We start from the raw sequence: 16,277 nt of genomic DNA, 5'->3' as shown, positions 1-16,277 counted from the left end.
TCCCCCTTGTGTTTAGATGAGGCTATGGAAACACGGAAAACGTCCTCTATTGCTTAAATGGTGGTCGCTCCTATACAGTTGCCGCTTCGACCATATGGAACAATTTTTACGAAAATGTGTATTACGAATTACGAACATGTGTATATGAGTCAACTTTTAAATCTAAACTTAAGACTTGGTTATTCAAATAAGCTTTTAGTTAGGACTTCTAGACTTCTTATTTATTTATCGTTAGGGTTAGTTAATTTTACTTCTTCATTAATTTTTGTAAAGCGCCATTAAACCACTGGGAAGTGGTGCTATAAAAATTTATTATTATTATCATTATCATTATCATTATCATTATCATTATCATTATCATTATCACTATCACTATCACTATCACTATCACTATCATTATCATTATCATTATCATCATTATTATTATTAAAATCTCCTAAGTGGAAGGTGGTTTCCCTGTACGTCCCCTTTTAATGCGAAAGCGTTTTTGCTTCATAGTTTACGACTCAGTAGGATAAAAAGCACAACCCAGCAAGAGCTCAGTGAAATGCATGTTTGGTAATTGTATTGTTCATGTTCACTCATTCATCTGACTTGAGCTGGACAGAAAATTACAAGGTTAACGTTTTTTAATGATTTTAAGTCATTATAGAGTTTGTTATAATCCTCAATTATCTGTTACGTTTTCTGTTCGTATGCCAGGAACACTTTATAAATTTGTACTTAGCGACACAAATACATGTAGGTCTAAAAAACAAAGATGAGCAAGTGTTTTGGATAATTTAACCGTAATCTCTTTTCATTGTCGTTGCATTTTCACACCCTTCTCCTCTCATCTAATTAATTTCCTAAATTCCGTTCGTTAAGGTCACTGAATGAGATGTTTCCTTTGCTATTTTCTTTTAATTTCCGGCTAAAGATCCTTAAGTTACGGTGCTCTTGGATCCATCATAGGACATGAAATGACTCATGGATTTGATAATACTGGTAAGTACATAAAACACGCTAATTAATAAAACCATGAACAGAGTTTTATAGAGTTTTCAGTTGATGATATTAAGACAGCTGCTTTTCCCCTTTTGGTTTTAAACAGTAAACAGAATAATTTCAGTAACACGTTACTTTTGAACTCAAATCTAAGAATGGAAAATGACTCTCTGGCGTTAACCAGCGTATGAGACTAGAAGGAATGAGCAATAATCTTGCTTAATATTGCCGGCGGTGTCTCCTGACCCCCTTACCTTGATTAAAAAGATGTTTATTATTTCAGGACGAAAATTTGACAAAAATGGAGACATTGTCAAAGAATGGTGGAGCAAGTCATCATTAGCGGAATTTAAGAAGAGATCAGAGTGTATTGAAAAACAATATTCTAAATTTAAGGTTCAAGGGAAATATCCGGTAAGATAACGTCTTGTTTCAGACCTGCGTTCAACGCAAAGCTTTATACGAAGAAGATTGCTGAACTGTTTTTGCCTAGTCGGTGAAATACTTAATTCGTTTTCATAGTCGTCAGTGATGCCAGTTTACGTATGTTTTCTTCTGGTAAAGATTAGCGGCAAAGTTACCCTCGGAGAGAACATTGCAGACAATGGAGGAACCAAACTCTCATATTATGTAAGTAGCTCCTTCGGCTTGCCGTATCTAATGTGTAAAAAGGTGTTCTCACATTTACTACGCAACTGAGAAGGTGATTTCTGCGCATTCTGATTGCCTGGCCGGTTTAAAATTAGTTGATTAGCAGCTTCTACTAGCAGTAATCTCGGATTATTGAAGTGGGTTCGACAGGCGCTTTGGAAGCAAAGGGGAAGGGTAGGGAAAGAAGCAATCCCTATAGAACCGAAGTTTAAGGATACAAGCATTTACTTCTTGAGAAGGTTTCAATAAGCGTCGAGTACTATGCAGACTGACTCTTGTGATAGCATTGAAATACTTTGCCCTTGTCTAGACTCTGAATCATAAGTAAGTGCGATCTGTTTGATTTAAAATAAGGTAAGTCTGGGTCAAAATAACTTTCACCAAAATAACCACACAGCGTAAATAACCCCTGAAGGGACATGTGGTTACTAGTAAAATACTAAACCTAGAAAGATGGAAGAACAGAATAGGAATCGAGTAACAGTGACATCGAGGCTGACAAGCTGATCATTTCAAACGAGTCTACTTTAAAGGGGAACTGAAGGCCAAAAAATAAGCATTTTTTATTTACTCTTTAGACCATGCACAATTATGTTTTCAACTTTTTTTCTGGCATGTCCGTCGTTTTTCCACCTAAAAAAAATGTTTTTATTCCGATTTTGGGCCATCAGCATTGCGGCGTAGAATGGAGGAGTCAGCGGTGATTTTTGCAGTTTATGACGTATAATATGGGGAATTCATGCGAGAACGCCCCATATAGAAGCAGTGCTTAGACTGATGTTTGTCGTGAATACTGAGTCCGCGAAGAAACAGCTCTTGATTACCAGATCTCTGTTCCCCGCCTTATGCGTCACAACAGGCTGCTGATTTAGTTTTTGAGCCCGCACTGAAAAGGCCAAAAAGCGGGAAAAGCCCAACTTCGAACATAATTTTCTCACAAAAAACAAGAAACGAGAAGAAATAACTCCACAAACTAAACTTTACTAATTTTAGGCTTTCCAAGAAAATGTTGGAAAAATTGCTGATTTGGCCTTCAGTTCTCCTTTAAGGAGGCTCGAAATAGTTTCTCCTTTTTTCAAACAAATAAACATATTCTGTTTTTAGATACAATTAGGGTAATCATATCAAGACAAAATTTGGCCAGGGTGTTAAGTACCCATCATAGATTTCTCACATTACATTTTCCTCCCAAGTAACGTTACCATGGCAACGATATAACGCATTTCTTGGAGCCTTAAAATAAATTTATACTGTCTTTTTTGAAAAAACGGGACGGTGAAATCTTCCCATTCAGCGTTACTAGATACTTTAGAAATAATCTCTAAAATATTTAAAATTCAACAAAATCTGTAGATCAGTTTTTCAGAATTATGTTTTTTTGAAATGTGGCGCTAATTTCTTTTTTCACCTACAGACTTTTTTTTAAATTTGAGAGACAAACGTTTTAAATTAATCTAAGCTTACACGCAAAAAAGGAAAAACATTCACCGTCCGGAAGCAGAGATATAAGCGAGTAAAGTTGCAAATAGGAAAAATGAGGGGGTTACAAGATCGGCATTTACGCATGCGTTACCCACTCATTCGAGTGCACGCGCGAGTGAAGCTACAGGCCAACCCAAGCAAATTTAAGTGACCATTAAACCGTGTGTGTACAGTATTCGTTGTTTTCGTGGATAGGAGATGTCTATTTATGTATAGGAATCAGAAGAAAATTGGGCAAAATTAGCGGTATTTGTTTATTTTTGGTGACTCACTTTAAATCGTGAGCTGACGCGAGCAGCTTTTAGAATTGCTTGTGTGGCTTACGTGCGCGCGCTCAGCTGAGAACCCTCCGAATGCCCGCGCGCGCGGAGCACCATAGTAAAGAAAATATGGTAACCCATCGATGTGATAAACTTTGGTTTTATAGCCATGACGTAACCGAACGTCCGTACGTCCACCCCTCCATGTATGCCAATGTAACCAGCATATTGTAGTTAACAGCACTGGACGTCCATGTATTGATCAATAGACCCTTTTCACGGTTAGTTTTTCTCATTTGCATTACAATGTAATCTAACGTGGATGCGAGGCGATTTCGGGTTAAAACTACAAAATAGCCCGAAATTGCCTCACATACATGCTAGATTATATTGTAATGCAAATGAGAATCAAAGTGCTACTGTCGCCACTCGTGGATATGAAAGTTACCGCGATTGTTTGAAATTGGCAGACTGAAGTTTCCTTTAGGCACTAGTCATTGTGATAATGGCTCGCCTGCAAGCAGGCTCTTTTGTAGCCGCGAGAGGATTGGGGCCTACCAAGGATTTTCAAACAATGCGATCAACTCGTTTCTGCTGCAGAAAATGAGCAGAACCATGTCGGATTACCTTTTTGCATTTTTTGTTGGTTCAATTTTGTTGAACGCTTAGTGACAGATTGATCTTGAATACACAATAGTACTGACAAGTCTATATTATGTTTAGCGGTCCTTCGGGTAATAAGATAAAGACAACAATTAGAATCTCCTACTTTCGAAGATTTCTTACGTCTGAGTTGTGGTCTAGGTCTAGACACGGCAGGTACAAAACACAGGTCACAGGTCATTGTTTTACTTAGAAAGTATCCTAAACATTCATAAAAGCTAACCTTAGGCCTAATTAGGTCTAAAGAAAGTTTTTACTCCTGAGGTTAGCTTTTGTGAATGTTAGGATACTTTCTGTATAGGTAAAACAATGACCTGTGACCTGCGTTTTGTACCTGCCGGTCTAGACATTTTTACTGCAATATATTTTGGAAAAGCAAGAGATAAATACTTTCTCAACTCAGACGAGCTCGACGTTTTCTTGTAAGGAATTCTGGATGGGTCTCTGTTCCGAGGAGCATGTTTATATTTGTTTTATCGGAGATAGAGATGCAGCTAGAGCATCTATCTGGAGATCGGTACAAATTCCCCATCAGTTTTCCTTACATAATCAATGACCGAGTCTTTCGACAGTTCGTCATTCTGGTCCGCCACACAAGTACTAGCGTCTGGAAGCATGGGTTGCTTGGTTTTTTCACTGTTTGTCATGTCAGTCATGTTGTTCAAGTTGGATTCACATGGCTTTGGTGACTCATGGCTTGCTAAACTTCGTGATAGCTTCGATGTCACTCTCTACATGGAAGTCTTCTTCCGAATGGAATTTGTTAATCCCCCTTGAGCTTAGCGGATCGACAGAGACTGTCTTCTCACTCTTCTCACCATATGTCGGTCGACTCGATTTCGACATTTAAGTCAGCGCGTTGATGAAGGAAAGGCGCTGCCCAATTAATCGCACCAATGTGTACTTGTTCAGAATCTTTTGCTTCACCTTCGAAGAACGACATTTTCTCACTTCTTCAGTCTCTTGCTTCCATTAAAATGCAGCGGAAAGTGCTCAAACATTTAGTGCAAAAGCCACACTTTCCAAGCTGTGTTGTGATTCGTTTGCTATCCATCCTGATTGGCTAATTAGGTCAAACTTCCGGTTACGCAGGAGTGACAAATTTGCATACAGATTCATCCCAAAATTCGTGGATAATATCCACGAGTAAAAACTAACCCTGAAAAGGGCTATTGACACTTGTCAAATGTCAAAACGAGGTATCTGCTGACCAGTATCACGTGACCATATCGCGAGCTCAATCTTAGAGCTCACCGAGATCAGCTGTTTTTCTAAGTTGACCACTGACCAGGTACTGATTTTCGATTGGATTTAACTCACCTAGGCATAAGCGAGGCTTCATTTTTCGCGCGCTTTCTGTGACTCGACGCGGCTACACGGCCATACTACGTCTACTATAGTTCTTACACAGTCAACGCTTTTCGTGTTCAGGTGGAAGATGGAAAATGTTTTATTTCTGAATTTTTCGCTGGTTTCAATCCAGTTTGACATATCATGATAGCTGTGGTCCACACTGGTGGCTACGCAGTTATTCAAGTCAAGCATCGGAGGGATATAAACTTAAAGCTGAGTGTTTATTTTTAATTTGCTTAGAGCAGGTTTTTTCTCTGAATTGCAAATTTTGGCATATCTTTAGAAGCTCTGATAAGGTTGTATGATGCCTGGAGGACCTATGACTAAAACAGAAACGAAAGGAGAGCGAAAGAGAACGACAACGACAAAACAGAATACCAGTAATAGCTCATACTTGTTGGAAGAATTTACTCCACAAATTCTTTCCTTGGGCGCTTAACCGTTTGTTATTTTCAAAAAATGGTTGAATCGGTTTTTCCTTTGTTCAGGAATGAAAATCGAATTTTTATTGTCAACTGGAATTAAATAACAATTATCTGTACTCTTTGGGACATAAAGAAAAAGTTGATTTGTTTGTTTGTTTTGGTCTAAAAAGCGAGCGAACAACTGCCTTTTTTGATCGTTTGCCCAAATGGTTTTCAATGTGCCTCGACAGTGACAAGAAAATTTTGCTCTGGTAAAATTAGGGGGAAATTTCACAGGCTTGTGTTTTCAGAAGTTGGTTTATAGCACCTAATTGTTATTTAAGCGTTGAAGCGGATCTTGTTTGGAGTTAGTCCTTTCTTGGTTGCATTGCCGTATTTTGCCGATTCTTGTTACTGGGTTGCCAGTATGGCAATCCCAGTCGGAAAATGAGTAATATTTCGTCGTTTTTTAATTTTTATTTTTATTTTTTTTCCGCGTCGGTAAAAGTCTTGACTGTCAATTCCCTGCAAAGTGGTGTCTTTGTGCATAGAGTCTTCTTTGCGTATTTTGTTAGGTTTCAGGGGTTTGGGGTAATGCGCAGATTTCTCTGGTGCACACACGAGAACATTTAATTAACCTGCAATGGTATCGAAAGTCATTGTAACGCGAATGGCGTTTTAGTTGATCTTTAAACAAAATATACCCTCATGGAGCTCACGAATCGAACGTCAATTGGATGAACAAGACAGGCGATGAAAAAAAAAATCTGGAATCTTTAAAGCGACGATTAATGGTCTTCGACAACAATTTCATTTTTCGCCGTTTGATATCAAGTGAAAGTGAAAGTGAGAGATTTCGAGGCAATGAAAGGCATAGACTACATTACAGAGACTAACACAGACTAACACATACCGTGCATTTTACATTTAAAATGCACGGTATGTGTTAGTCTGTGTTAGTCTCTGTAATGTAGTCTATGCCTTTCATTGCCTCGAAATCTCTCACTTTCACTTTCATGTGTTCTAAGCCCTGTCTGGGGTTATAGAGGCGAGGATATACACTCAAGTGAAGAAAAGTTGGGCCCTAGGGATCCCCACGCTGCTAAGTCGCCCCATTAATCTGCTGCGTTGCCAGCGTGGTGGCCTTGATGGTGTAGTGGCTTAGCATGCCCGACTAGTAATCAGGGAGACATGAGTTCGAGTCCCGCTCAGGGCAAAAACCAATTTTTCGGATGGGTGTGTCGAAAGGTAAAATGCACGGTATGTGTTAGTCTGTGTTAGTCTCTGTAATGATATCAAGTGAGCTTTGTTTCTAATATTTTACTAACTTGGTATTATATAAAACACTGAAGTCAAATGGCAATTTTCTTATGGATTGAACAACCATTGAAGGAATCGAACGCCTTGAATGAATCATCTTTACTGAAGTCGCATCCAAGTTGTCTGGCAATTTACATTTATTTTGCACTCAACTCTGCAGAGGTAAAAAAAATTTGGAAATGTGACAGTGAAGAATTATCTGAATGAAAGCTTGTTGTCTCTTTTGTGCGTCATTATTTACGGTCAAGGTTAGAAAAAGGTTTGATGTCAACTGTCAGAAATTTATTTAATTGCATATACTTTGTGACACAGATCGCGTCCTGCTTGCACGCACGCAATTGTCTTTTGCCTCTAATAGCAAATATGTTGTTTGTTTAAATAATTTTTTTCGCTGGAAAAGGCTTTTTCTGAGATTTCCAGCCTTTGAGAATTTAACATCTGTAATTTTCGAGCTTAAGAAATTTGCGGTAGTGCAGAGTAAGGAGCCCATAAGTCACGGAAATAAACAGAACTTTTGGAAGCGTGCTTGAGTTTCAACAAAATAAGCCCCAAAATCAGCATGAATAAGAAAGTAGCTGCTATTTCCAAAACGAAGGAATTACCTGGTGATAAATAACTTCGTCTTGGATAGTAAATTTTTGACTTTGCAGAAACAATGGTCAACCTCAAGAGTTGGGCGATTGTGATCGTTGTGTTGAATTCGCACATTTCTTGTCAAACTTTATAACACTTGAAAGAAAAAGGAGACTAACAAAAACAAATTAAAAAACCCGGTATCTTGCCATCATTTCACACAGATGCTTCAGTGTTTCGCGAGTAAACACGCCGCGGTAACTTGATCACGGCGCTCGCTGAATTCGATGTCACTTTCTATTTTGCGATTTACTTCTGCAGCCAAAGTTACAATAACAAAATTGAACGAAGCAAAAATGTCCCAAAATGTTTTTCGCTGATGGTAACTTTTTATATCCGGGGTTCAAAATTAATGTTATTTTCATGTCGTAAGTTTTGTTGCTGATGGCAAAATGTTTATTCTCGATCGACCATCCCGAAAACTTTTTCGGTCCTATGCTTCTGTTACAAAGTGGTATATTTTTGAGGTCACCCATCCAGATACTAACCCCGCCGGAGAGGAGTTAACTTCACTGAACTTTTGTATTCCAAAGCTGTCAGACACTTAAGAGTGCACGCTTAAAGAAGCAGTGTCACCGGTGGCGCATGCGTGACAGCTGCCAAAATTTATGAAAAATTTTGCCAACTTTTTCGAGTGTGTGGGGTGTGTGGGGTGTGAATATCTTACACAATCAAAGCCATCCGTGGTCACTTTAGAGAACCAAATATCCTGTGGCGTTCAGAAACAAATTCACTATATTGCCGTTGTCGTCGTTGTCGTTCTTTGCTCCTTTTTTCTTTGATTTTGTTGTTTGGAAGGGGTTTTGATCGTATGTTACCATGTCGAGTCGTGGCGGCCATTGAGCTGGAACCGGATAAATAGTGATTCAGTCTCAGAGAATTTTTTTTTTTATTTGTGAGTGCTTGAAGCGCCTACGGTGTTCCCGGGCACACTTCACTGATTTCAGCTCACGCAGAAAACAAGCATGGCATCATATTTGTGTTCGATTTCATTTCTTGGACTCCAAATCATCGATAATTGATATTAGCCTAGAATTAAACAGAAAAGCAAAAAAAAAAAAAACGTCTGTTAAAATCGGTGCGTGTGAAAATACTGCGCATGCCATCGCATGACACTGCCCCTTTAAACTTGTGGTGAAAAGAAGTTGTGGGGGAACCTGAAAATGATCAATTTTATTTTCTTCAATCTTTCTGGGTTTAGTACTTTGCAAGTAGCCACATGTATTCTCAGGGGGCCATTTACCTAAGATTTCTACCATGGCGGTACAATGATATACAATACCAAAACAATATCGTGTACTATTAGAGCCACATATTACGCAAAAACAACTTGAATCTCCTGGAAGACAAAACACAGCTCAGTTGACAATATGGAATAAAGTGATGTGCTACTGCACTACCACATGTACGCATTGCGTGCCTATTTTTTTCTAAAGAAGACAGGAATTTTATCTTTCTGACAAATGATTAATATGCGGGTTCCCAGGTTTTTAACCTCAGAAAAAAGATTTGTTTCGTAGTATGAACGTGTGAGCCAAAGGGCCTCTGCTGGCTTCTGGATGATCTAAATGGTCTGGATGACCCCCGACTTGAAAAAATTGACTGGAACCACCAACTAAGTCCCTTCTACTTTTGAGTAACACGTACCAAAGGTAACCCAGTGAGCGCTCACGGAGCGTCTTATTCCAAGCCAAGCTGGCGTGTTTCAATGAAATACATCAAAATGTGAATGATCTCGTTTTCAGAGATAACGTGGAATAAAGTACATCAGTACAACTCTTATTTGACCCTGAACTGACAAAATTTTTTTATAGCTTCTAATTTTAGCGTGATTCCTATTCGCTGGTTATTGATAGTTGACTCTAAAATGGCTTATTTCCTTTTTCATTCGCTCGCTGAGGGTGTTCTTGTTTTCTTTTAAAATTCATGCGGTTCAAGAAAAATTCATTGCCAAACTGGTGAATTCCAAAGTAAATTTTACTCAAAAAACCGATATCGTACTATCACTTCGTGATTCATGCAATATTGGTTTTTAGCGCAAAATGTACCTGGGAATTCACTATTTAGGCAATGAATTTTTCTACAGAAGAAAGCAAAGAAAATCATTTAACTATTAAAGCAGCAACCGGAAACATCAAAACGCGGACAATTCGAAACCTTTCATTTTCACTAACCCTACAGGCAGTAAGAATAAATAACCAGGGAGCTCCGCTTTTAGAGTTGGCTAAATCTATATATTACTACTTTCGTGTACATAAATATAAATGAGGAGGATGCAGGGATAGCGCAGTGGTGAGAGCACTCGCCTCCCCCCAATGTTGCCCGGGTTCGATTCCCAGACTCGGTGTCATATGCGGGTTGAGTTTGTTGGTTGTCTACTCTGCACCAAGAGGTTTTTCTTTGGGTACTTCAAAAACCTCAAAAACCAACATTTGGCTTGATTTGAGTTAGTTGTTAATTTCAGTTAACAACAGTTTCTAGACACTTAAATAAAGTTCAATTTCTTTCCTTTCCTTTGTACAAGAGAAAGACTTGTGAATCACCAAATTCAGCTTGACATTGGTCGATATTAACTACTACAGTATATGCTGGTCTTTAAATTCCTCAGTTTGAGGTGCTTTCACGACAAACGTTCACGGAAGTTAACCCTTTCGGGCAGGGTGGATATCTGGATAGGAGACTATCGAGATATACTTTTAACGTGTGATTACCTTTCGTAGACGCCATATTCAACGAATACTCATATTTAACGGAATCCTGACCATTCATAACTTTAGGAGACATAAATCTAGGAGTAATCCGCGTTGATTGCGAACTGCGTTCGTTGAGGGAATTTACTGGACGAGGCAAGATGCCGTGAAAACGATGCGTTTATGTAAAGAACGTCCATCGAAAGTAGTATATGTGAGGCTTGTGGAATTTGGCTAAAAATGGAAAGTTTGGAGTAAGGAGGTGAAGACGTTACAAAAACAGAATTTGTGAAAATCTGGGTGTTGTTCAAATTGCCTCAAAGTTTACTACTAAGAAATGTCCCTTGCCAAAAATTTGCGTGTTAGTGCAAATTGACTCCATACAAACAATCACGAGGTGCGCGATCCTCATTTGCGCATATGACGTATCAATGTACCGATAACGTAATTCAAGACGGCGCTGAAAAAGCGGACGAACGAAAAACAAAAATTGCTAAAGCTCACCCAATGCACAAGATACCAGTGTTTAGAAATTGGCGAACGCAATTATTCACATCAGAGCAGCCGATGAGTGACAAAATGAATTCCTCGATTCTTATGCGTGTATTCTTGAGTTTTAATTGTACATGTTCATTGCCGCGTCTTTAACATCTTCAGTTCCCACGTCCTGCTCCCTTCTGACCTTGTAGCTCAGTCGGTAGAGCAGCAGTGATCTAACTCGAAGGTCGTGGGCTCAATTCTCACCCTGGTCAGAGTTTTTCTCTGTCCTTGTGTGGGCCCATTTGCATTTTTAAGGCTAACGCTCACATGGTTCATATGGGGTAGAAAACTAGCACTTTACATAACACTCTAATCAGTTAATTCTGATAAAATCCGAGGTTTTGGAGTAATCATGACTCCATTTTCAAGGAAGATGCAAACAGATCATGCAAATTACAGCAGTTAAAGTAATGTTTGGCGCGAAGAATTAATAGCGGAGCTCCGCGCGCGTTGAAGGCTGCTTGTGTAACCTACATCACCTGCATCGCACAGGTCACATTGAAAACTGTAAACAACACACTGCTGATTTAAAACTGGTGGCTTTGTTTCTTTCACATTGAGATCTCGTTCAATTTTCCGGCTCACAAACACAGGTTGGATGGTCGTGTGTACTTTTAGGCTTAGATCCTTAAGTTGTTTCCTCACAATATCTGCTGAGATTGGTCTTTAAATGGTAAGATTACTCGAACCATGTCATCTATCTCTTTAGCTGGCGATAAAAGCTGCTGTTGGTCACAAACCTTTGAGCAAACGAAACTCTTCATGGTAGAGTTAACGAGGTCTTTGGGGTACTTCAAACGTGAGAATATATACTGTCCTCAATCGGTGACATTCATCGGAGAAATGTGACCAAGACGAAGATAAACGATGTGCTCGATCAAGCATAGGTCTCAGTAAACCCTTTTTATACCGATTGTCAAACATGACTCTGGTACTGCAAAAGTAGACCTGAATTAGTGGGTTTTACGTATACCTTTGTCTCTTTTGGTGGCCATCGGTTCAGTGACTGGGAACATGCCATTGCATTCAGTTTCCATCGTGAATTTTACAGAGGAATCTGCCTTGTTAAGCGTGTCCAGGAAGGTAGATGCTGTTGCTATATTCGGCATGATGGTAAGTGTATAGAAAGAAAGTAGGGAGTTTACCCTCTCGCTCAATGTTGTCTTCGATGGAGGGCATGACACATTTCAGTGTTAGTAAGGGACCAAGAGGGGATCCCATGGCCACGCCATCAGTCTATTCGTACATGGTTCCATTAAACTGGAACAGTTTTGATTTGGTAGCTACATATGTTATATTGAACCAATTGTTCGTGAAGGCTCTGTTCGCAAGAATCTCTAGCGTTTCATCTACTACAGCGTTTCGAAGTGCGTAAGAAATGCAGAAGGAACTTTGACTGTTTAGTGTACGAAATGCTTCTTATAAGAGCCTCTAAGCCAAATCTTTACGAACAATCGGATTCCCACCCTGATATGTTAATTCTTCGCGCCAAAAATTGCTTTAAATGCTGTAATTTGCATGATCTGTTTACATTTTCCTTGAAAATGGAGTCGTGGCTACTCCGAAACGTCTGATTTTATCGTTCGTTTTTACCTTTTTATGTTTTAAGACATCCCTTTTAAAATGAATAATTCATGAAAGCTTTAAATTATTCTGTTGCAAATTAGGCTACCAATAATCAGTATCTGACTAGCCGGGAACACAAGTTCCAGTCTGTTTAATGAGGTAAAATCCTTTTGAGTGTGGATGGGTAACTCACTGGGAATACCCAAAGTTATGTGCTTGCGGCAAACAGGGATGGCGTTTTGGTAGGGACCTATCTCCCACAAATGTGGACATGGCTCATATACTGGAGGCAAATGAGGTCCAGAGAAGTTTACACCCCCACCTTTGGGACAAAAAAAACAGAATAAAGAATGATATTTCACCTTGAACGTACTTAAAGTTTGTAACCTCCTCAACTTCAGAAAGCCAGTTTTTTGTTTTTGTTGTTCTTGTTTTTGTTGTTGCTACAGGCATATCACGACTGGCTAAAAGGGCACATGAACGAAGAGTTTCTTCTCCCGGGATTGAAGTACAACAACGAACAATTGTTCTTTATTGGCTTTGCACAGGTCAGACAATCTTTCTTTTAGCGTGATTTACAAGTCTTATTTTAATTAATCCAAGAAAGTTTGGTCAAAGCCATAAAATATGATCACACATTTCAAATGTATTATTGCTTTATTGCAGGAGTACTGTAGTCATGCACGACCAAAGACAGAGTACATTGCAACACTGAGTGAAATTCATGCACCGCCCAAGTTCAGGCAAGTTTTGAGACCATGCTAAATGACTGCGGGTTTGCTGGAATGCTCCTCTAAACGAACGAAGCAAATCCTTTTCTGCCGGCTTTGAGAAAGATTGTTTATGAAAATGATGAAATCGCTGTTTTTCGTTGACAAATTCGTGCACACCCATGCAACATAACTGAACTTAGAATATAGAGAGATGTCGAGTAGGTTGAAAGAAAAATGAAGAAGTGACATTAACCATAATTAATCTAGGAACTGGTTATGAAACCCTGGGATTTCAAAAGCAGGAACAATACAGTCGCAATTAGATGTTGAACCGACCGTGATCCTGCACAATCTTTTGTTTTTGGTTCGCAAATTAATTTCGAATAAATTAGTCGAAGCTTTTGATTGGTTATCCTGCCGAAAAAAGCGTGTTTTTGTCGGGTTTTGTGCAGGGTCAAGGCCAAAAAAGCGAACAAAAACATGAAACAAAGAAACTTGTCGAGTTTCATAGCCAGCCTACATCTATTAACTATGTTGCCACTAATTTTATTCTGGTTCTACGAAAGTGTAAAACGTTCGGCTGTTTGCCATACCATGGCCGCTTAGTTTCCTGAAGTTGATACTAAACGAAATCAGCCACAATAAAAGAAAGAACTCATGGACTCCGGCCTTTTGCGCTAAAAATCATTGCTGACTTTTTTTTCAGGGTCATTGGAACGCTTTCTAATTTCAAAGAATTTTCTGCGGCGTTTAATTGCCCAGTGAATAGCACTATGAATCCAGAAAAGAAGTGTGAAGTGTGGTAGCAGTGGCCGGAATACAATACAAGATTGTATACAATAAAAAATATATATCTCTTTGCGGTTGAATGATTTAAAAGTAAATACAAATTATCTCACTAATGTTCTTTGAGTTCTGTCTTTTACTTCCATCGCATTGTTTCTTGATCTTTTGAAAGTTCAGCAGTGTTTTATCTAGACCCGATAAAACACGTGCTGGCCTGCTGGGAGTTTTTTTTAATGGCTTCAAAGACATTCCACAAAAAGCGTGTCCTTCGGGAGTCCAAAAAAAGGTTCAACGTGTGAGTTAAATGGAGATAAACTAAGTATAAAGCCAGGATCCGAGCCAGGATCCGAGTCAGGATCAGAGCTAGGATCCGAGCCAGGATTATAATGCTGCATAATAATAATTAGGTGAACGACATAGTGTTCGTGTTAATGAAAAATAGTGACTTGGATATAAGCATTCCCGAAAAGTGCATCCGTACTATCCATTGAAATTAATAATTAGTTGTCCATCTGTTGAGAACGTGAAAGTCAGCTGGACCGTTTATATAAATAACAACAAAACAATCCCCCTAGAAGAGAATGCTAATTTTGAATAAGCAATACATTTGGTTGAACTAGCAACATTCCCAATCCGTAAAGGAGCCAGCAGGAGAAAGTCCATTTTAAACAGTGTTCCGTAGCGCTGTTTTGGTTTTTTTCTGTACTCAGGCAGACCTCTTGCAGCCCGAAGCACGATATCATTGCTTCTTAGTCATTGTCACCCTCTTAACCATGGCTCGAATCTTCTTGATGCTTATTCCTTACCATTTTGATCTCTTTAAAGGTGTGTTTTGGTTCTAAGTACAGAATTTTGCATCTAGAAGAAAACCACGATACAAGACGCCATCTTTATTTTCGATGTTGCTATTAAAAAATCCTCTCCCCTACGCCCTAGAATATGCGAAGGACCAAAGAAATCGATGGGGAGTGAGCAGGAAGCAATTTCTTAGTATTTTCAAAGGGGCCACTTACCTCACCTACCCTGCAAGGGAGTTCATATATGCCCCCAGCTACCCCTACAGGAAATTAACGAAAATATTCCATCAGGAACTAGCATTTTACTCACTCGAAGTATCTTGCCCAAGATTCTACCTCGTACTAAAACCGATAAGCATAAACAAAGAGTGTGTAGAGGTTCAGAACATAAATGCACATACCTGTATCCCGATCTTGGGACGAACAACGGGCATAAAAGGCAAGTGTCGACTTGAATAAATACATAAACTTGGGTGCTATAAAAAAAAATCAAGAGTTCGCTTCCTACGCGTTACTCCACATGCCTTGCGACTTGTACTATATTTTTAGTCCAGGGCCCCTCTCAATACCAGCCTCGTTGCTGAAAGGGCCACCCTGGCGAAATAAATTTACCTTACCTTACCTTACAGAAGCGGAAACACAGACAAGGAAACCTGGTTATGTGACATGTCATGTTCAAAATAGCGGAAAAAGATCATCGTAGCTCGAATCCTGGATGGAATCCTGGCTAGGATCCTAGCTCGGATCCTGGCTCGGATCCTAGCTCTGATCCTGGCTCGGATCCTAGCTCGGATCCTGGCTCGGATCCTAGCTCAAATCCTGGCTCGAAGTTTAGGTATCCTCAGTTAAATGTACCGTACTATTATCTTGGAAACTTGAATTGCAATCAAATTTTGACAGTAGCTACATAAACCATAGTTAATCTAGGGACTGGTTATGAAACCCTGAGATTTCAAAAGCAGAAACAATGCAGTTGCAATTAGATGTTGAACCGACCGTGACCCTGCAAAATCTTTTGGTTTTGGTTCGAAAGTTAATTTCGAATAGATTAGTCCAAGCTTTTGATTGGTTATCCTGCCGAAAGAAGCGTGTTTTTGTCGGGTTTTGTCCAGGGTCAAGGCCAAAAAAAACGAACAAAAACATGAATCAAAGAAACTTGTCGAGTTTCATAACCAGGCTAAATCTATTAACAATGGATACCGTAAACCTATTTCCAACAAAATTCTAAATATTTTTTCCATGAGAGCCTTTTCCGCTCGGTCGCTCAAGGTTTTTAGTCAAGGCTTTAGATGGTGTTCTGTAACTTTTGAATGAGATCGAATCAAGAAAAACCCCGACACGTTTTTTTAAGTTTTTGGGTGACTTACGTGAAAGAAACTAGTAATCAAAGATTAGGAAGTGCGTTCGAGCAATAATTATTTTACATTTTGAC

The 16,277-nt window shown here is 39.2% G+C and overlaps 1 protein-coding gene across 2 annotated transcripts in view; it reads left to right on the top strand.

The window, feature by feature from the left end:
• The window catches only part of LOC138016223 (endothelin-converting enzyme 2-like), an 89,357-nt gene extending 75,196 nt beyond the window's left edge, over positions 1-14,161 (top strand). Inside the window, exons 12-17 of one of the 2 annotated variants that reach the window (XM_068863389.1) lie at positions 920-987; positions 1,271-1,401; positions 1,552-1,617; positions 12,999-13,097; positions 13,216-13,292; positions 13,969-14,161. In XM_068863389.1, coding sequence (XP_068719490.1) covers positions 920-987; positions 1,271-1,401; positions 1,552-1,617; positions 12,999-13,097; positions 13,216-13,292; positions 13,969-14,068 — 541 coding nt within the window. In that variant the 3' untranslated portion in view covers positions 14,069-14,161. The remainder of the gene's footprint in view (positions 1-919; positions 988-1,270; positions 1,402-1,551; positions 1,618-12,998; positions 13,098-13,215; positions 13,293-13,968) is intronic. The other variant, XM_068863390.1, reaches the window with a different exon arrangement.
• The last annotated feature ends 2,116 nt before the right edge of the window (positions 14,162-16,277 follow it).

The sequence above is a fragment of the Montipora capricornis genome, chromosome 9 (genome assembly GCF_036669925.1).
Source record: "Montipora capricornis isolate CH-2021 chromosome 9, ASM3666992v2, whole genome shotgun sequence".
In the NCBI taxonomy this organism is placed as follows: domain Eukaryota; kingdom Metazoa; phylum Cnidaria; class Anthozoa; order Scleractinia; family Acroporidae; genus Montipora; species Montipora capricornis.
Note: the sequence above shows the minus strand (reverse complement) of the source record. Positions and strands in the feature narration are given on the sequence as shown.